General features: G+C 38.8%; 1 protein-coding gene across 9 annotated transcripts in view; it reads right to left on the reverse strand.

Moving 5' to 3' along the window:
• LOC111576970 (protein tyrosine phosphatase receptor type M) overlaps positions 1 to 21,892 on the reverse strand; it is a 178,745-nt gene that overhangs the window by 113,941 nt on the left and 42,912 nt on the right. For all 9 annotated transcript variants that reach the window (XM_055014635.1, XM_055014637.1, XM_055014636.1 and 6 more), the window contains exons 2-5: positions 21,637 to 21,759; positions 8,771 to 9,045; positions 3,422 to 3,500; positions 1,527 to 1,642 (exon numbers count right to left, since the gene is read on the reverse strand). In XM_055014635.1, coding sequence (XP_054870610.1) covers positions 1,527 to 1,642; positions 3,422 to 3,500; positions 8,771 to 9,045; positions 21,637 to 21,759 — 593 coding nt within the window. The remainder of the gene's footprint in view (positions 1 to 1,526; positions 1,643 to 3,421; positions 3,501 to 8,770; positions 9,046 to 21,636; positions 21,760 to 21,892) is intronic.

Consider the following 21,892-nt stretch of genomic DNA (forward strand, 5'->3'; position numbering starts at 1 on the left):
TTTTTATATAGGCTTAATATATGCTGAAGATGCAATGATATGGGATCAAACACAAAGAAATATGATTTAGCCTCTTCTTCTCTTATCTGTACATTATTGTGATAACACAAAGTATGAGGTTTTCCTTTTGACTGAAGAACATTAAGTGTAACACACACTTTAGAGTCAGCAGTTAACATTAGAGCATATACATTTCTAACAATTGATGTACCTTACAAACTAATTTACAGTTGTGGTTAAAGAGCTAACCACAGTCTGCTGTTCTACAGCACATGGTTCTGGTCTAAGTCTTCACATTTGGCCCTGTCTGATTAGCTTTACAGCTAAGGGCTGCTACGTTCTTCTTTTTTTGCCACTCTCTCCCCTTTGCTCAGCCATTTGGATCTGAATGAAATGATTTTTTTTGACTGAGGAAAGGGTTGCAGTCCACTGTATCAGGGCTTTGTTTTTTTTTGGTTTTAACTCTCCAATTCCAAAAACCCACTGGTGGGTATAAAAGGCATGTCATCTTCAATACACATCACCAAAGTTACACCATTAATTATTTATCATCAGTTGTGATATTTCATCAAATACACAAATTTTGCCAAAAATAAACCATTTGCATTAAACTAGACTCTGTAAAAAACTACAACTGTTGCACTCCTAAGTGCAAACCGAGAAGTCATGAATGACTCAACTGTGACCAAGATGTGTGACACAAAAGAGACAAGTATGGAAACAAATTAAAAATGGAAATAGTAAAATATTTATAGTATGTACAGTCACCATTTTTGACAGCATTGGTGACATCAGTGGGTTTTTTTTGTGTGTGTGTATGAAGCAGCATAATCTATTCTTCTCAGTTCTAAAATGCAGCGGCAGGTTTTAAAAGGCCTGCAGAAAAAGTCATCAGATTTTTAACTTTTAATTTCTAATCTGTGATGCACCATTCGGCCAAAAATCTAAGTGTAAAATTATATATATTTTTATGATGTATGACATGATTGTCATTCTACAAAATAGAAATATTTAAGTTCTCCCTACTTTTAGCCATGACTGTGTTATTTCCATGGAGGTGTAGGACTTTATTTTGCAGTAGAAAATGAGCCCATTGTTAGTAAAATGTGACAGGAGAAAAAAAACACGCAGAAACTGCTCGAAGTTTACGAGGTTCATGGCTTGTGAACTGATATGTTGTTTAACATGCTGTGAGGAAGGTTGTTTGAGATTTCATACTTTCCTGATTTCAGTTGGGTAAAGTTTTGATTTGGGAGCCATTTGAGTTATGGTTAAAAAATAAATAAATAAATAAAAAAATAAAAATGCTGTTCTCTCTGCTGTATTTTGCAAGTTTGTTTGGAAAACTTGCTCTATTAGGACCTTAGAGCTTTCTGATTTCAAATCAGAAGATATACATTCAGAGGTTTGTTTAAGGGTTTGTTAAGACACGTGAATTTCCACAGGCCCCAGTTCTAATACTGATTTCACAAAGTGTTCTAGTCTCTGATGTAGAGTGTAAGAAACGGGACAAAAATGTGTCTCACCTGAAGCCAGAGGCGGAAATTGTCTCTCTTGCGTCCATTGACGGTGCAGTGAAAAGATGCAGTCTGTCCAGCATTGACCTCAACTCCTTTTATAGTCAGGAAGTGAGGAGTATTCACTACAAAAAGAAGGCAAGTATTTATACATATTTAGTAGGTGCTAAGATGAAGAGAAGATAAACATCCCTAAAATAGGTGATGAAATTTAATTGGCTGACGTGGTTACTAGAGCAGCCACAGAATGACGGCATCAGGACTATGTTATTCTATACTTATGCAGCCAATGACATCACTGTTACTCATTTTGGAACTCTGGTGCCAAGAGGTGTCTGGAAAACTGAGGAAAATACCTTTAAAAGGCCATGTCTTTATATTTCATTATGCAATACCCCTTAGTGCCAAAAGTCAGCAACGTTTTGTGAGGAACATTCAATCAAAATGTTTAAAATGAGACACCAGAGGCCAATCTTGGACCTACCAAAAACCTAGTATCTGCCATCACTCATCTGTATTCTCTGGATTTTTCGAAAAGCATTATTCTCTTTTCCGACTGTGCTCATTATCAGTATACTCACTGACTGGGATAGCCCACAGAAAGTAACTTATGTAGAACATTTTTGATTAGTACCACTATTCTGGATAGAAAAATAGGGCAATTCAGTGGAGCGACCTTGATTCGAAACATAACCAAATCTCCAAAGACTTGGCAAAAGCTAATTCTATCACTTTCATCATCAAGACTTTCACTTCTACTTAATGTTTTATAACCTTGTCTTTGAACTACACCTCCTTTGTAACTTTGTCCTGTCGGTATATCCAACGCAAAAAAAGACAAATCTATTTTTCTCATCACTTATGTCTTCTTTAATGATTGAAGGAGAGACAGACCACCCAGTGGCATAATCACACCTTGTGCTAGATATTCCACATGGTTGCATAAATAGAAAATGAATTGGCTGTGCTCCACTGAGGAGTCGCTCCGATCGCTTTGCTTATCACTCAAAGAAACCCAGTTGCCACTGAGTGGATTATTGATCTGCTCACACTTACACATTTAAACACTAACCACGTTGTGGTGCATCATTGATTTACTGAAATACATTTATATGCAACACCTATTGCTACATAAATCTATCTTGTTGACATAGCATTTGTAGGAACTTGGCTGCTTTCAAATGGTTACCAAGTCAGTTATGAAGGGTAGAGTAAAGTAGAATCCAATTGATGAAAACCTGTGTGGTATTGATTTAGACTTTAGTGTATGGAGTCTGAAAAGCTCTTAGTATAAACCTAAGGAGTGCCATATGGACTAACATGACTCTGTAGTCAAAAGAATAGGCGCAAGGAATACTGAAGAGGCTTATTCCTTCTTCCTCAAAGCAGCAGCTGCTCCCAAAAGCCAAAGCAGAAAAATTCAAAATATGCCAGTGATTACATGTTCAATACCTCTGAAGTGCACTCTGAAGTGAGTGTACTTAAATTCAGCAAGGGTAGCTGAACTACGAACAGATGTTGATGAGATACTTTACTGAGTATACTTAAGGGAGAATAAAAATAGTGGAATCCAAACACACAACCCACATACTATATGATAGGATTAGTTTTTATCCCCTTTTTTGTGCTATTTCTCCCTTCTCTCAAAGGATAGATTTAACACAGCCACTCCAGCATTATACCCTGAGCACACTGCAGCGTGTCAACTGTATGCTCATAAATCTTAAGGGAACTAGGAGGAGGGAGGTTCACACTTGGAATGACTGTAGCGTAGTCTTTGAGCGTTTTTTTGTTTGACTGTGAGGCCTTGAACAGAACAATGTTACAGGTATTTGGGAGGGTGTCATGGAAAGGACAATGACTGCTTGATGAAATTCTTTTATGGTGAAGGGAAAAGGACTTACTGCACTGGTGGCCCTGGACCACTACGTCTTTGATGGCCAGCAAGCCACGCTGCCCTGAGGTTACAGCTTCAAACACAATCTAAGGAGGAGAAAGGAGACTCATAACATCAGTGATAAATGGGCACATGTCTTCAAATGGCACCTGAGTGTGGCTGTCCATGTGCACAAAGAGAGAAGTCCAGCTCTTGCAAATGCTCTCTGCTCCTTAGCTGGGCTACAGCTGGTGACACAGCTGCAGGCCACTGACATTATTTCCACAATATGTCACGGTTGATAGGTATTATGACATGCAAGTGTTAAATTAAGTTTGAGCCTTGAGATGATTAGCACACAGTGAGATACCAAATATGACAGCAATGCTTTAAGGTCAATTTTTCCCAATTTTGCTTCTCACTTACCTCCATCTAATCATTTGATATTAATTGCCCACAATGTTGGTGAATGGAATTTTACTTGTGCATTTAATGATTGTATTGTAAACATTTTCAAAAACGGTCCAAAAACCTAATGTAGTACATCAATTAATCTATCAATCTATGCATATATCAATATAAAATGATAAATTTATGCAGCAAACCCTATTTTGAGATCAACGAACAAGAATATGTTGCACCAGCTATTTGTAGATCTATCACGACACTTGCCTGTAAAGCCCTTGTTAAGATTTTATTTACCAATATGCATAGATTGATAGAGTGCACTTTCAAATTAGTAATTTACTAAATTGGATTGCACAGTTAAAACATAATGGCTAATAATGTGTTAGGTGGTTACTTGGAAACAAAATAAGAAAGGCACAATTATTAAATTTGAGATAACATTTTGATGTTAAGATCAGGACAGGTACTCTACAAGGCCTCTAGCCTTAAAGGTTATCTTGGCTCTGGTGGAAACGGGCCTCTTTATAGGGTCAAATATGAGAAAAAAGAGTTTCTGGGATTGTTTCTAATTTTATTTTTTTTTATTTATATATATGTATATATGTATATATATATATATATATATATATATATATATATATATATATATATATATATATATATATATATATATATATAGGGATTTTTTTTGTTTTTTTTTTAAACGCACCACAATAAAAAAGAAATCACTATGTAAGCAACAACTTGCGTGACATGATTTTCAAATATACGAGCTGCAATGAGTTAGTTCCAAGACTGCGCATAAAAAAAGCAAAAGTCATGCCAGATTTGAATTAGGCCCCTTTCCCCTTTGAAGCAGTGTTCTTGTGCAGAGATGCACCACTCCCAGTGCTCCTGCCACATTTGGAATGCTCTCTGGAAGTTCTGTTCTGACAACTTGCAGGCGTGCAGCTGTGATTTCGCCACAAACCTTTCACTTTTGCATAGAACAAACATCAAACCTAACTTTCATGTTGAGCATCATGATGTGGTGACAAGAGTTGGGTTTACTGCTAAAAGACAGAGACTGAACAGCAGTCTTCAGACCACTGCGTCAACACTTCCACTGCCACGTGGAACATTTGGTGCTAACGACCTGAACCGTGGTGCGTGCCAGATCCATAATACATTGCAGATGGTGTTTGACCCCCTTACAAAACAGGACTTCCAGGGAATATTCTAAATGTGTTGGGAGCACTAGGAATAGTGAATACATATGCAAGACGACTTCAAAATATTTTTGATTGCACAGCATAGAAGGCAAATGATATATTAAACCTACCTGCCAATAAATACGTTTTAATCAGAGGTGTAGTATTCATTTTGGGGGACTGGGAAATATTCCATTATGCCAATTTACTGGCATGATTTGGACAATCATGCCAAAAACCCTAGCATGAATATAGTGCTATTTTATTTTTGTGAACTTAAAATCAGATATGCTGGCCATTTTCTATTACTTGTTGGTACTGTTATTACTTCAGTCTAAACAGGCAATATAGCAAGCTAAGCTCATCTTGGTTATCTGGCTCACATACAAACTGCTTCTCCTGGGAATGACTGGGTGTAAAAATTTAGTACCAACTACTGTAATCTCTCTGTAAGTACTAGTTTGTGTAGTGCAAACCAGATATTTTATTTTCATAATTGTTGGTAAGTAAACACTCCACTAAGATAATCATTACATTTAAGTTTACAAGCAGCTGGTTGTTCTTGATTATTTGGATTATGCACAGACCTCAATCAATCACGTCAACAGTTTTCACTGGTTGTACTCCATTAAATAAGTTGTCCCTGTGAAGAGTGTTGACTTGGCTGGGAATCGTAAATGAGAATATCTCAAAACATAAAAGAATTAAACCAAAATTATTTGCAGGGTAAGATACTATGTTTTGATTGTTTTGGGAATATAAGTAACCCAACCATTTGATGCAAAATATAAAGCTGTATCTCATTCATGAGAAGGAACTGTTCCCTTTAACAGCTGCTGTATCTAGGGTTACGTAGTTGATATGTTTGTTGCTACATCTGACAGGAAAATTTTGAAAATCAAGTACAGCTGTGCTGTGTGGGACTAGCATGACCCTATTTTAGGGGCCAGGTTCTCCCGCAAAACAAATGGTCTTAAGCTCTGACATAGGGTGTGTCCCAGCAGAATGTCAGAGTTATGTACTCCATGGTCTGCAGAGTGATAAAAAGGGAAACAGAATGCCAGTCCCTTCCCCAAACCAGGGTGTGGTGCAGAGACTCGCTACACCACACACACTGCAGTTACACATGTTTTGCATTCCATTATTCCCTAAATATAAGCCAGTATCTTCAAGCGAAGCATATGTATTAATGCTTATGTTCCACAAATGGTGTCACCCAGAAACTTATATCGTGCTAGTTTCACATAGATACATCTCTGGCATTCCTTTTGTAGCCCAGCAATGTTGAGGTGGAGATAGTTACCATTGTCATCTGGGAGGCAGGATGCCTTCAGATAAGGCTGTCTAATTATAATTTTCTTTTTTTGTCTCATGAAATATGAAAGTGAATGTCTTGGGTGCCAATTATGGCCTCATTACAGGCTAATTTAAAGGAAATTAAAAGGCCAACCACTCCATATATCGCCACCAGACAAATGAACTGGCCCCCACACTCTAATTGAAATCCTTTGTTTGTGCAACAGACATCAGTCAGGCTGCCTAATAGCTGTGATATAATTGATTCCAACATCAATGATAGTGCAGTGCATAATTGGGCCTGACCCACAGAGTGAAAATATTCACATGGGACAAAGCTGTTGATGTCACAGGAAAGTTCACCATTCTCATTTGTCAGAGACAGACAGTGAACCCGGAGTTCAATGTCTACATAACAGCACTGGCTATTCTTAAGGGACTTGGATAAGTACACCATAACAGCAGGATTGATTAGCTCTGCTAGAGACTTTATTGTATCAAATCCAAGACAGATGAGCACATTTGGATTTTTCTTTCTCATTGCTGCACTTATGTGTCTGTGGATAAGTCATAGCTTTTTGCCTTATGCACACAGATTTTGAGTAGCAAGTGCATGTCATGCATACATTCCAGATTACAGTCACTGAAAATAATACAGCTTTGCACAATGGAGAGCAGTTTTGGAAATGCATTTTTCACTTAAATATTTTAGGAATGGGCTGACAGAAGAGTAATTATCAAAGGCTGAAAAGCTCATGGTGACTAAAAGCCTGACTGTAATTAAAAAATAATTTCCAAGAATCAGGTGTCTTCCCTTTGACAGTTGCGTAGGTTACTGCTCAATTCAAGATACCTATAATTAGTGTCATGCTGTTAATTAGAGACAACTTCAACCATTTATCCTTCTTTTCTTGACTGGGATTGTTGGTAACATCATTAGCATTCCACCATTTACCCTTGTTGTCAATTCGGGTTTGGAAGAAAAAATGGAGACAGACCTTCCTCTGGGGTTTGAAAGGCAACAGATGCTGGGAATTTCCCTGCGCATGCTGGAAAGCAAAATATGTCATCTTGGGTCTAAACACCGACACTACATGCAATGATTTGCCGAAACATAGCCCAAACGACATGCCAAAATGTTCAGCCACTGCTACAATTTGGATTCGTTTGTCATATTGAAGCAGCAGTAAGTCAAAGTGCTTGAATTTGCTGAAGCTCAGCAAAACATTTTGCAACTTAAAAAGAGCATCAATTAGACCACCGTTCAAAAGTTTGGGGTCACTTAGAAATGTCCTTATTTTTGAAAGAAAAGCAGTTTATTTCAATGAAAATAACATTAAATGGACCAGAAATACAGTCTAGACATTGTTAATGTGGGAAATGACTATTCTAGTTGGAAACTGCAGATTTTTAATGGAATATCTCCATAGGGGTACAGAGGAACATTTCCAGCAACCATCACTCCTGTGTTCTAATGCTACATTGTGTTAGCTAGCCATGTTGAGGCTAATTATTGATTAGAAAACCTTTGTGCAATAATATTAGCACATGAATAAAAGTGTGAGTTTCCATGGAACACATGAAATTGTCTGAGTGACCCTAAACCTTTAAACGGTAGTGTATATGCTGAGACTTGGTGTGCTTCTCAACCACAAATGTTGGGTGAGTCCAAACACAAGATATCCTTCTACTATGTGCAGAATCTATCAGATTTATGTGTCTTAAACCAAAGTAATAACATCTGAGCAGACTGACATTGCATCATTACATCATACAAGGCTCAAAGATCCTGCAAACAGAGAGATGTGACTATAACTGGTAGCTGTGGCGTTTTCTATCCTGCTCAACTGTTGCCTTCCTCCACCTCCTTTCTTTCCTTTGTCCGTGCGCTTCTCATTAAACCTGCTATCTTGCATTCAGCAGGGAGAAGCCCAGCAGTGTCCCTCGTTAACTTAGTTATCAGAGTGGCTATGATGAGCAGGCAGAAGGACTCCCCTCAGCTCAACTGTGGACCAGCTCTACCAGGCCATAATGAAATAATTCACCAAGGGACCGTCTCCCGTTGGGAGGTTAAGGGGTCTCTCTGCATCAATTAACATTTTGTGGTCTCGTGGAACAAGCCTGGTGAAGACTAATAGCAAGGGAAGTGTGAAATCACCCTGCCCTGGCTGACAGTCATGTGCATTGGTAAGTGAAAATGAGTTTTCAAAATTGGAAAAGGAGAACTGGTTCAGATGGAAGGAAAAAAGAACAGATTACCATGGATACCGAGGTAGTCCCAGAAATCAATAATCTTAGGTGTTTTGAATGGGCTATTGTGCAATTGTTTAGACCTTCTCCAATAATAAATTTGTCTTGCTCCTCCCAGTGAAGAAGGCTTTAATGACTTGAGGATAACTACAAAGGCTGCTCACAATGAATAGCCTAGTTTTATAATGAGACAGCATGCAAAAGATAGTTTGATTTCGACTCTGTCTCCTCACCTGGTAGAAGTTGGGCCAGTAGGTGCTGACGGCCAGTTCCACCTGTCCCCAGGAGCGAGAGGCTGGACCCGACACGTTCCAAACAGGCATTCCCATGGGACTGTTGTTTTCCTTGATATAGACATTTAGGTGACCAGGGTGACTGTTGTCTCTGCCTCCTATATAGTAGTTGAAGATAACACAGTGGGTGTCATTCTCCCTCAGCTGGGGTGTCAGCAGTAAGGCCTTCTGCCCTGCAAAACGTCCTGATGTGTTCACCATCATAAAAGCTGAACCTGCAAAAAAAAAAGAAAAAAAGAAAAGTTGAGAGGTTCTGTCCAACTACCAGTTCAAACACTGTCAAGGAAACAGATTTTCATAATAATGTTTTTCTGCAAAAGACTAAAATTTCCCTGTAGTATATATGACTTCAAATGTCAGTTGTTGCTTTGGTCCAGACTGAAACAATGCAACAGTTACTGGATGAATCATAATGAAATGTTGTATTGATATTTATGAAAAAAATGTTTCTAATACTTTGCCTTTATTACCAGTTCAATTCAATTCAGTGTTATTTATATAGCATCAATTCATAATAGATGTCGTCATTGTAAACATTTTAGGGAGATAACGACCTTAAGAATTTTAAAAATTAGAAAAGAGAACCCAACAATCCCAAAAAGCTCAGACAGAACCAGGCTGAGGGAAGACGGCCATCTGCCTCAACCGGTTGGGCTGAGAGTGATGAGATGGGATGAGGGGGGTGGGGGATAGCAGGAGGGGCTGGGGTGGGGATAGGAGGATAGCAGATGGAGAACAGAAAACAATAAATAAGAGGACAATGAACATTTTGGAGGTCAGTGAGGCCAGAGGCTGCAGTTCAGAGACGTGTAGCTCCAGATCCAGAGACATCAGCAGAGGGAACAAACACAGGACCTCAGGGAGACACAACACACATCCAAACCACCGAACATCTGCAAAACTAATGACAACTCACCAACGTCAGCTGAGTTGTCTTTGATGGGACTTGGCAAATGTTAGTTTGCTAACCCATGAAAATGGTGAACTATCAGTATAACCTGCTACGCACTGACATGTTCACTGACATCGTGAGTACGTTAGCACACAGACAGGCGTTAAAGAGTAAATGACTGACAAAGCACCCATCCATCCATTATCTATACACCGCTTAATCATCATTAGCGTCGTGGGGGGGCTGGAGTCTACCTCAGTTGACCAAGGGTGAAGGCAGGGGACACCCTGGACAGGTCACCAGTCTATCTCTGGGCTACACATAGAGACAAACAATCACACTCACATTCACACCTATGGACAATTTAAAGTTACCAATTAACCTCAGCATGTTTTTGGACTGTGGGAGGAAGCCGAAGGACCTGGAGAAAGCCCACACATACACCGGGAAAACATGCAAACTCCATGCAGAAAGATCCCAGGTCCAGACTGAGATGCGAATCAGGGATCTTCTAGCTGCAAGGCGGCGCTGCTAACCACCAACCGCTGTGCAGCCCCTGACAAAGCATTGCAAAAAAAAAACTAACTTGACCATGAACTGTGCTGATTGTCAACAGAAAAGTCGGTCCAAAAGAAAATAAACAAAAACACAAAAAAAAGACATAATGCATATTTAAAGTGATAATTATTGAAAATCTTTTCCATGTTAATTACTGTAGGTGAAGTGGTGTTTTCTCTGGCAATACCACCGCTTAACTTTGATCTGTTGATGTTTAAATACATGAAAACTAAAGAAAGCTTCCCCCGAGAGTTAGCTTCTGAGATTTAATGGTAACAAAACAAAAGGAGAAATTTCATAAAAGTGAAAGCAGGTAAATGACTGTTCTGAGAGATTTCCTATTAAGAGCAGCAACTTCAGCTTGTGACCTTTAATGAGAAAATGCTCTTATTTTTGGATTGATAGAAGCTCTCTAATCATTATCATTCATCAAAATAGAAAGACTAGTCCTAAAAAATAGCGGATGTTTGAGGAGAGTATTTTCTCTCAATGACAGAGAGAAGGAAATGATGAGAAATCAATAAGCTAAAATCTATTTGCCAAGAAAGCCCCATTTAGATTTTATCGCTTTGGTTCAATATTAAAGGTTAATCTAATTCTCTACCCTCTTGCCAATAAAACACAAGTGAGAATTATTATCCTGGCAAACTTTCAAGGAGATGCAGAACACATTCTATTTGTCATCATCTTGTTTTGCTTGGCTTGGTAATGAGACGGCACAAATTGTAACAGCATTTGAGACACAGCCAAAAGAGACTCAAGTTTTTGTTGAAATACAATCTTTAATAATGTGCTAATATTTTGAAGGCACATTTTACTTAGAGGTGAGACAAACAACCTGTAGGGGGATGTGAATCTTTGTCTTTGTAAATGTAACATATGGTGATTCACTCGGATACAACGTTAAAAAGGGTGAACAGGCTTGGTCCCCGAGTGTGTCAGCCACACAGCCTCCCACAAACCCTATTTGTTCCATCAGTGACTCGAGCTTGTCCACTTGTCTTGTTGTGCTGCACTTGTAACGCTCACCAGTTCCATCTGTCTCCAGCTTCAGATAATGAGTGGGGGTTCTGTCATGTTTACACAATGAAACAGGAGGAGAGGGAGCGGAGGAGGAGGAGCAGTGAGTTGTGATGAGTCGAGACCAAGTCAGCCTCATTGGCTTTGTTTGCACGTACAGGCAGTTGTTGTTTTAAACGATCTTTGTTTTGTTCACGTGCATGAATGAAGACAGGTTGGATATCCATAGAGTGCTGATTGTGAATCCCATGAAACAGATGGAGCAAAAATGTAGAATGCAGGATCTGATGTTTGGGTCATGAAGTGCACTCCAACAAACCAAGGTTTAGATATGGCTTGACTGAATCTGCATGACAAGTGACAGTTATTGTGGATTCTTTTCTCGATTCTATGATTAGGTATATATATTGTCAGAAAATGGTGATAAATAATGATCAGTGTCTCCCAAAGCACAAGATGCTTCCGTCCACAGCACAAATATGTAGAGCGTATTGTCATACAAGAGCACAGATACCAGAAAATAATGATGTTTTCTAATTAATGATCAAAAGAGCTGATGGTTAATTTAAAGTTGAATAATTGACTAATCACTAAAGCTCTTCTTATGAAATTATGAAAGAACCATATAAGTTTGACAAATAAAATGTGTAACTCAAGAATCACTCTCTAGCTTTCTATTAGCACTTTCAGCTCTATGTCATGGTCTTCATCAGTAGATGGAGCTTGCTCGGTTGCCATGGAGATATCCCAGTTGTCGTCACATTACCTAAGCATTGAAATTTGAAATTCTGTGTCTCCATGACAACAGAGCAGTTCCATATTAGATTACACAATGACAATTGAGACATCGCCATGGCAACTGAACAAGCTCCGTAGTTGAAAGCTTTTTTTTTTGTTGGTCCAGCTACTGTTTCCAAGGTCCACAGCTGTGAAGAACAGTGAGTATTGTAATGAAAAGTTGAGGAAAAACACCAGAGTTGCATTTGATTTTTAAATACAACATGGTCAAAGTGCTTTAATCATTTATAATTTTTTCAAACATGTAGGGCCTTTTATTGTGACTCTTTTATGTAGTTTTACCATAGCTGAAAGTCACAGTGTGTTTATTGTTATAAAATGCATTTTCTACAGTTGTGATAAGCTATGGCCTTCACATGTTATGTATAAATTCCCCTGCACAGCATGATTATTCTGTTATGATTCACTACTGTGAACATCATACTGTTGTTCTCCCAGAGCTTTTTAATGTATTATTCACTTTCAGTTTGTCTCTGACTCAAATGTTGTGGTAATTATTTCTGAGGATGTGCAGGAAGTTGAGTAAAGTGCATGAAGAGGGGCAGGAGATGAGTTGACTTAGAGACACTTGTTTGTCCAACCTCAATCAGGTGCCTCTATATGAGGGCTCTGAGGGCTCTTTAATAACATCCAGCCATCTGCTCAGGTGCCCAGAACATTTTAGTTTTTTTTTCCCTTTGAGGCATCAGCAACCCTTGGTGTGATGCGAACCAGCACTAATAATCAGTTGATGAATTGTTCGGTTGCAGCTCATGTTACAAAGACAAAGATCCTAGCACCACTGCCTTCCTCTATGATTAAAACAGGCTGTTTACTATTCATTTCAAACAGTCACATTGTGACAGTGTTGCACAGAAGATTTATGCACAGCACTGCTCTTTGTTGTAATTAAAGATGAAAATATCAGATCCCCAAAGCAGCACTGATCCCTTTTTTAATAGTATGATTCTGAAATATTAATCAAACAATAGGTACAATATGTAAGAGTCACTTCTAGTTAATGATGCCTAATGCAGTAACTATCAATATTTAAGCAAAAATAACTTGACAGAAATACTAATGTAAATAGAAAATTTCTTCCTCACCATCAGGCAGAATGCAGAACAGTAGTAATGGGGCTGTGAAATACCTATCACCAAATTTTAGACCCACAAATTGTCTTGATTTGGGCCAATGAAGCTTAACACAACGAGGGGGAAAAAATCCTCCTTTATTTTCAGTATTGACCACCATGAAATACAAGGATAGAGTATTTCGAGTGACAGTGCACCAACCTTGTCATCCGGCCATTGTCATTGTCTAACAAAAGTGGAGATGATAAGAGGAGAACACTGATTGTCATTCAGTTTCTATGCTCTTCGAGTCTAATGACCATATACTCTGCAGGACCTGCTGCACTATGACAAGCTAATTAGCCAGTGAGACTAAGAGCAAATTATAATGACACTGTGTTAGTGGTGTGCTAATGCGCTAGTGATGCACAAGAGTGTTTTCTCTCTCTCTCTCCCTCTTTCTCTGTCTCTTGTGCCTTAACAATGGCATGTTCAAGACCAATTAAAAATAGAGGGCTCTCGCCGCTCCCTAAGCCTGTCTCTGCAACTCCGTAAAGGCCAGGGCCCAGCTATTGTCTAAGGTATTCAGAGGAACAGATTTATTATTATTTCAATGTAGGCCACCTTCACCTTCCATTACAATGATGGCTGAACACAGAGAAGATGGAGGCTGGTGTGAAAAATGAATGAGTTGAAGATAAAATGTTCCTGCTACATACATTCATGTTGCTGTTCTTTAGAAATGAAGGGCACTGCTTGGATATAATAGTGTGATTTTCTTTTTTCTGGAATGGCATAGAAACTATTAACAGGGACACAATACCTGAAAAGGGGCTATGCACAAAACGATTACTGTGTAATCACACTCTACAGCATGTATGTACTCTTATGACATTGATCAAGCATGAATTAGAAGGTCTCACAAAAGTTTTGATGTCAATTTCTCTTGTTAACTGTTTTTTTTTTAACTTAAGGATAACAACAACTTTCCAGTTCGTTTTCTAACTGCTATTTCCATCAATGATAACATACAACAAACCTAAACAATTGCGAAACTGTAGCTTTGAAAGCTGCATATCTGTTCAGCATTCGCAAGGTTGTGTGCAATCTAACAAGTGCATTCTATTGTTAAATATTTTCCAGCAATTGTAAACCCACAAATGTTCAAGTTCAGATGGATACTAAGTAATCCAAAATAACAGACTTAGTGGTTGAATGGTGTTATGAGCAATACAGAGAGAACTGTGGACATACTCCAGGGGAAGGCTTACATCAGGTTAATTATTCGGCCCGACAGCTCACTCAACTGGCAGAACAGTTAGGAGTTGGCCACAGATTTTGTCAGTCCATATGGGAAGAGAAGTTCCTTCTGCTAAGAGAAAAAACTGTTGGAAAACTGGTCATTACTAAACAAATAGTTTCATTTAATGGCAGAAAGTAATATCAGTAATGTGTTAATGGCCTATGATGTGTTTTATGAAATAAACTCAATTTAGAAATGACAGCTTATCATAATTTCAACAATGTGACAACTACTACATCCTATTTTCCATATTTCCAGCAATAAAGCTTCATGTCTTTCGAGTCTGTCTCGCAGGAGGTGTAGAGTTTTGGTGAAGAAGTGGCCCAATACAAAAGGTACATGAATCCTGTCACTAATTTCTCCTGAATTTATACTTCTTTTTGGTGGTATGACTGAAAACGATCCAAAGATCCAACTTTAAAAAGACAAACAATGAATTTCCTTCAAGACACATTATTTTACATAAAATGCACAGTGAGTATGCAGAATAATGGATGGTGCAGCAAAAGACCCCAAGCAAGATCGTTAAGTAGCTACATTCATACATCTCTCCATTTAGCCCTTGTTACTCTACTTAAAAAGGGAAAAAAGTCTTTTTAATGGGAATACACTGATATAATTTACTTCACACATACAGGGTACTATCTAATTCTAATCATCAAAGTCTATAGGTTGCAGGTATTTATATTAATTACGAGTTGAGTGATGGTCCGAGCACAGGATATAATTTGCAATAATGACTAGCGCTCATTATTTCTCCTCCATTCAGGTCCTGAACTCTGTGAAAATCATTATGTGGGGGAAATCAGAATGAAGGGGCACTCTTTAAACCCAAACCCTCCAAGTCTCATTTGCTAATAAAATTCACAGAGGTCACCATCGCAGAAAAGCACAGCTGCCACTTCGGAAATGTCAATGAAGACAGGGCTATTCTCACTGTCTGCTACCAATCAAAAATGCTCTCGCTGTGAGGGTTAGGCTGTTAATGTGAGCAGCCATGGCCTCCACTCAATTTTCCAGAAGTTTCCCTGCGTCCTTTGAAACATGAAAGGAGCCTGATAAAATAACACTGAATAAGTTTGGGCTCTCCATATGAAGGACCTGGCAAGTCTCTTTGACAGAGTCAAAAAGATTCACCTAGAACCGTCCATCATGCGGAACACGTTGCAGCCTCAATGCTTTATTCAGGTGAAACAACTGACCCTTATTACGCTCCCTTTGTTGCTGCATGTCAATCACCAGCAATTCTTAATGGCTTAATGTCATCTTAATATGCAGTCTGCTCTATTGGCACTCCTTTGCAATAAATAGGCCATTTAATGGCCCGTTTTTCTAATACAAACCCATTACACAACAGAGGTTGTTCACGTGAGTCATTTATCATCAGCTTTTATTGTTCACACCATGCATATTTAAGATCCAGAAAAGATACTGAATGCAAATATGTCCTTCATCATGACTGCATCATGAGTGCAGTGTACTGTCTTAATCCTGTTTATCGTAATGGGTAAGCTGTTTGCTCAGCGCGCAGGATATTTCTCCAAGCCCACAAACATACTAAATTGAAAATCATAGTATGTCATACCCAGGAATTAATTCACGGATTGATCACACGTCGTAATTTGCTCTTCCATTTTGTCCCCTAATCATATAATGGGGTTTCTCCTTAACCTCACAACCTTGCCAATGCCATGTACAGAGTGATTTCCACACATAGTTGTGAATGGCTCAAAAGCAATTAGCTTATTTTACAATATGGTGCCGCTCCCTCCGCAAAGGCAAATCCCATCTTTTGCTGATGTGATTTAAATTCTGATTAAATTTCTGACGTCCTTCAGTCAGTGGGTGTTCTCTCTTCTCATATTTTAAGTGGCTAGCCTTCTCCTCTTTCATTTGAACAGCACATTCAGCACCATAAACAACACTTATTGTGCAGATAAGATAAAGGGGCTTTGTCAATTCATTACCGCCTGACCGAAATGGCCAAAGTGTGAACAGTTTGCCTTTTAAAATGATCTGTCTTATCAATATGCAACAGCCGGACTCTAAAAAAAAATAGGCATCCTTCTGGGTTAAAGAGCGAGCTGCATTTGCATGAACACAATATGATGAAGAAGAACATAACAGAAAGAGAGAAGATCACAGTCACCCTATGAAAAAGCTCATTCTGCCAATCTTCCACGACTGTCTAGGTGTTATTATCAACACATACGGAGCTTTCAAAACAAAGACCCTGTGCAACAGTGGGACAAAAACATTCAATTTCCTTCGTGAAACATATTTAGGGCAGACATTAAGTATAAAACAATAAATGATTTAGCTGGAGCTGCATTTGCTATTGTTCCAAGCAGAATACAAAAACCCAAATTAATCTCAGTTAGAGGACCTTCTTTCCTCCTCTTGCTTTATTCCCTGGAATGGGCCTCAGGGGAGAGCCAGGGAGCAGTAGCCTAATGCTAACAGCATGCATGACACTATCAGACAAGAGGCAGCGTCTGCATCAGCTGGGGTTTACTAAAAACAGCTTCCTTCTTATTGGTACCTGGATACTCCACCCCTGCAACAAGTCACTGCAAACTTCTTCATCAAGTCAGCTGCATTTGTTTTTTTGAGAGGAAAAATCAGTTTTATGGCACGTTCCGAATGTCTTTGATTCAAGTGTGGTAATTTTGTTTTCAAATAATGTGCAATCCAGACCAATGCCTGATTATGACAGAAGTGCATCCAGCTCCATTCTCTAAAGCTCAATGAGTATTGGCTGAGATGGTTTTATTATCATTGTCCAGGACAGATGAGTTTGTTGGTAATAATAGGACAGCTAGTGTCAGTTCTGCCAGGGGTTTCTCCAGTTGGCTTTGGAGATGAACACATGCAGGAGTGCCCAAGCAGACATGCACAGCCTCAGAACTGGGCTGAACCACCCTAAAAGGAGCCAAAGCATGCAATCAGTGCTGTATGGAGGGATAAACAAGGCGACTCTCCATCCAGACATAGCAATTAGATAGGGAGCATATCATCATAAACAACCAAGAGTTTCAGGCACTGTTTGTCTCTTCTTCTGACCAGAGAGCTTGTTTTCCTAGTTGCGTTTCATTTCACTTTTCTGTTTTGGTACTCTTATTTACATGCTGAAATGGAATTAGGCCAGCTAGGTCTTTCGCACTGTGACTTTGTAGGATGAAAGAGATTCCATGGCAGGCTGACATCAAACTCTGCTTAACGCCTCGATATATTTACCACACTGACACAGTGGCATAATTCAGGATGTCTCCTACTGATTCCACAGGCCTTTCAAACATATTTCTGCATACACATAAATGATAGTGTGCAACTTTCAGGTCTGAAGGTTATGAACCTCTATTAAAACGAAGAAGTCATATTGTTGCATAATGAATGTGGCCTTTTCTTTTCAAGGACTGATGGCTATAGTCTACTTTTTAATATCATCATCTTCTTTTTGTGGCACTCAAGTAATAGTTACAACTTCAAATTATAAATACTTGAGTTTCAATCCTAAGCAAACATCACAACAATTGCAAAATGTGGTTATATGTTTAAGGACATCTCTCTTCCATCCATTGCCAACATCTGCACGTGACAGATGCAATACGGCATTGTATGGGAAAGATTTGGCTCACTGCAATAGATTTTGGCAATCAAAAAATAGCAATACATCCCAGTGATAGATATTTCATCAGTAAATGTAAAACTGTTTGACTGAATGTTGAATAATTTCACTTAAACGCATTGGCTATAACACGACCACAACACAAAGTTGGGTTGATTGAACAAACCCAGGCTCAGCAGCCTACCATATACCTTCAAGTTCTGTCGCTTTCACCAAGACTTCCATGTTGGCTTTCTGATATGCACTAGCCCATGACTGCCTGAGCCTCTCATCACCTCCGTCATCGTAGACCTCTGGTGAGCCTTTGGGAGGATCAACAATTAACCTTGCAAGACATTTTGTAGTCTAAAAACACCCACAACCCTGCCCCCCAACCACCACCTCCACCTAAGTGATGCATTCCAAGCAGTTTGCTTTGAGGGCTGACAGACTTGACATTGGGTTACACATGGAGGCTGATGACGGGTCCCCATCTATTGGTCCTGTCCGGCCACATTAAACTGTGGACAGCAGCTTTTCCCTGGTTGCCCTCTGTGGGCCTCCGGGTTTTATTTCCTTTTTTATTTAATGTGTATCAAGGCAAAATGATTCATAATTTATACTGGTGTGGAAGTATGTTTGCGTATTTTTCGTTGTTTCATTAACAATAAAATTCTTACCTGTGTGCCTTGACTAACATGCAAAAGTGGTTATATTGGAAGTAAGCCTTTTTCTACTAGCCTTCATCAAAGATGGGTCATTTAAATGATCATTCATTTTATAGTGATAAAAATTTCAGCTAAATCACGTAGCCCTACAATAAACTGTGGTTAAGGTATCGCTAGAGTTTTTAAAAAAAAACAAAAACAAACAAACAAAAATCTGAATAATTTAGAACATTTGGCAAATAGGAGAAAGATTGTGGTTATGGTTAAAAAACAGTTAAAAGGCTAATTGAACACTCTGAAAAAGCCAAACACACTACATTGCTCTCAGCATCACATCTTTCACTCTGTCTCCTCACCAAATTAAGGGAACACCACTTCCTACACTGGCACGAAGTGTAAGCAATAAATTTGAACCATAAAGTGTAAAATCATCCAAAACTCTAAGAAATACTAGAACTGGAGTTCATATGAGAACCTCCTCGGGAAGGATTTGATCAGCTCAGTCAGAGCAGGGAAGACTTTAATCATCGTTTAAATCATACATTTACAATGACATTAAGAACACCCTTATTTGGACAGATACTGTCTACAGCCAATTTTAAAAGGTATTTAAGGTAGTATTGTCTGCTGTTCTCTGCTCTGAGCCTACTTCAATTCCATTTCTATCCTGGCACACCAGGTAGGAAAACAATCTGTTCTGTGAGTATGATAAGGTCGTTTTGTGAAGATTCATAAGTGCAGGTTGAGAGTAAGGCAGCAATCAGAGGTAAGATAGCTTTTTCCACCAGTGTGGCTTTCACCTAAATGCATTTTTACTCATTGACCCCCTCTCTAGTAGCCATAAAACAATTTCACCCGTCAAGTACACTACGTTTCACATCCCTTTCAATGTGGTCAAAGAGGAAAGATTACAATTTTGCACAGCAGGTTGAGTGCTCACACTGAATTGGAGAAAGAGCTGCAACCTGTTAATTACACACAATTCAAGACGTGCAGGTAGAAAACAAGCCTATCTGAAGTGTACTCAGACTAGGAGGCACAATCAGGGACACCTCTTAACCAGACACGTAATTTTAATCAGATATGTTAAATTTAGACGGTGCGCCAGGTGTTAATTTGTAGGTCGAGGCTTTTCCAGATTTCAGTGTCACCTTTGCCCGGCCTCCATGCGTCCCGACATTAATCAATTGCGATAGAAAAAGGAGGCACTTCCCCCTCCTCTGAAAGTAATTTCTCTGGGGCAGTTCAACACACATCATCTTGATGTACACACAAACAGGTCTGGGCACTGGGCACTGCTTAAAATTAGTGAAGGCCTGCTAATTAATTCCCTCTCTGTCACTGAGGGGCCCAGTGCAATCTATCTGTGATGCAGCCTTTGTGAGATTAGGCTTCAGATAGGGGAGGAAAACAATATCCATTAGTCAGTAATGCTACCTATGTTAAAACATGGAGGGGGGGTGTCATTCCATTAGTCTAATTCCTAGGTGTCTTGTGCTCAGTGACGGCGATATCTCTGCATTTCAAATCAAATGAAAAGCGATCAATGGAACATTAACGAGACAAATTGCGTGCGACAGAAACAAAATGCAGGGAAAGCATTTGAATGAATTTTAATATGTGGCTGACAGATAGACCTTCAATTAAAATGGATCTGAGTAGTTTGATATCGAATGTTGCCTTTTTGTTTCAGTTCACATCACTGTACCAAAGATTCTATGTAACAGATACTTCTGCAGAAACTATTTACATCAGCATCTCAGATCATTACTAAACTAGAGAATAGTGTTGGAACTCCAGTGCAGAAAATTGAAATATTGTTTTCTCTTCAAATGCGTATAAAATTTTAACAGTAGTACATGCACCTGCAAGTTGTAATTAATATTCATTACTCTCTAACACTAAAGTTGTTTACATGAAGTATTATATTATATTCCAATTCTAGTCTGACTTAAAAGCCTAATGAGTAAAAATGTCTTATGTGAACACCTAAATCATTATGCTTTAATGACATTAATTTCAATTTCATTCTGATGAAAGAAAACATAACAGATAAAAAATTGTCATGTAAATGTGCTTACAAATTAGTTGCATGCTTGGAATATTTATCCTTGTACATATTCTGTAGCTTCCCCACTTGACCCGAGTGAAATATTCCATTTTCAACCTTTATGTCAGTTGTCATCAGCAGCTAATTTTCTTCCATATTCAGACCTTCTAACAACTTTAGAGCTATATTTGTGTAACATGCAATGAAGTAGCTAATATAAATCGAGCCAGGGTGAAAATTTGAAAATACATAAGGTAATCTGTCTCTGGTATGAAAACTATTTTTATAGTGTGATCAACAAGGGTACTTCAAAAGGTTCTTGGTCTCACCTGCAGACATAATTGTACAATATAAAGCCTTGTATCACCGTCTACATACACTCAAATGTTCAAAGTGATCAAAGAACAAAGCAGAGGAAATCTTTGTGCTGGCATGCTATTGCTTTAGGACAATGTGTCTGTCCAAACAGCACAGGTGGCAGAAGCAGTCAAATGTGGCTTTGAATTGTTGCCCCATGCACCTGACTAATCTGACCTGCACAACCTGATTTCCATCTGTTTCCCAAACGGAAATCCCGCTGGCGTAGCTGGCATTTTCAGAGTGCTGATGAAGTCAACCATGCTGTCTCCTGTGATGTTTTCTGGTGAGGCCGACTACTTTCTAAAGTGCCCTTGTATACATTTACAAAATAATATTCTTTTGTGTAAAAAAACAAAACAAAACATATTTGTTCAGAGCAAGATACTGCTTTTCACATAAAACAGGCAATGTCAAATGTGCCTATATTGCAATGATGTATTCTCAGTATGGTGATGGAATCATTTTTCGTCTTCACCGTGTCAGTGTCACCATCCTTACCTGAGGGCATCCATGGGTCTGATGGAGACTTCTCTCTGGTATTTGCCTGCTCCCATTCAAGGTCATCATCTCGGCCTTGACTGTATCCACATGCTGCCAGTGGCTTCTCGAAGTTACAATCGCCTGTTACAAAAGGAAGAAATGAATAGGGTTATGCGGTTTTTCCATTAACTTGCTGCTCAAATGAATGAAAATATATATATATATATATATATAAAATTCTTGTCTTTTTTTCTCATTGCCGTTCACAATGCAG

This window comes from Amphiprion ocellaris, chromosome 10 (assembly GCF_022539595.1).
Source record: "Amphiprion ocellaris isolate individual 3 ecotype Okinawa chromosome 10, ASM2253959v1, whole genome shotgun sequence".
Lineage (NCBI taxonomy): Eukaryota > Metazoa > Chordata > Actinopteri > Pomacentridae > Amphiprion > Amphiprion ocellaris.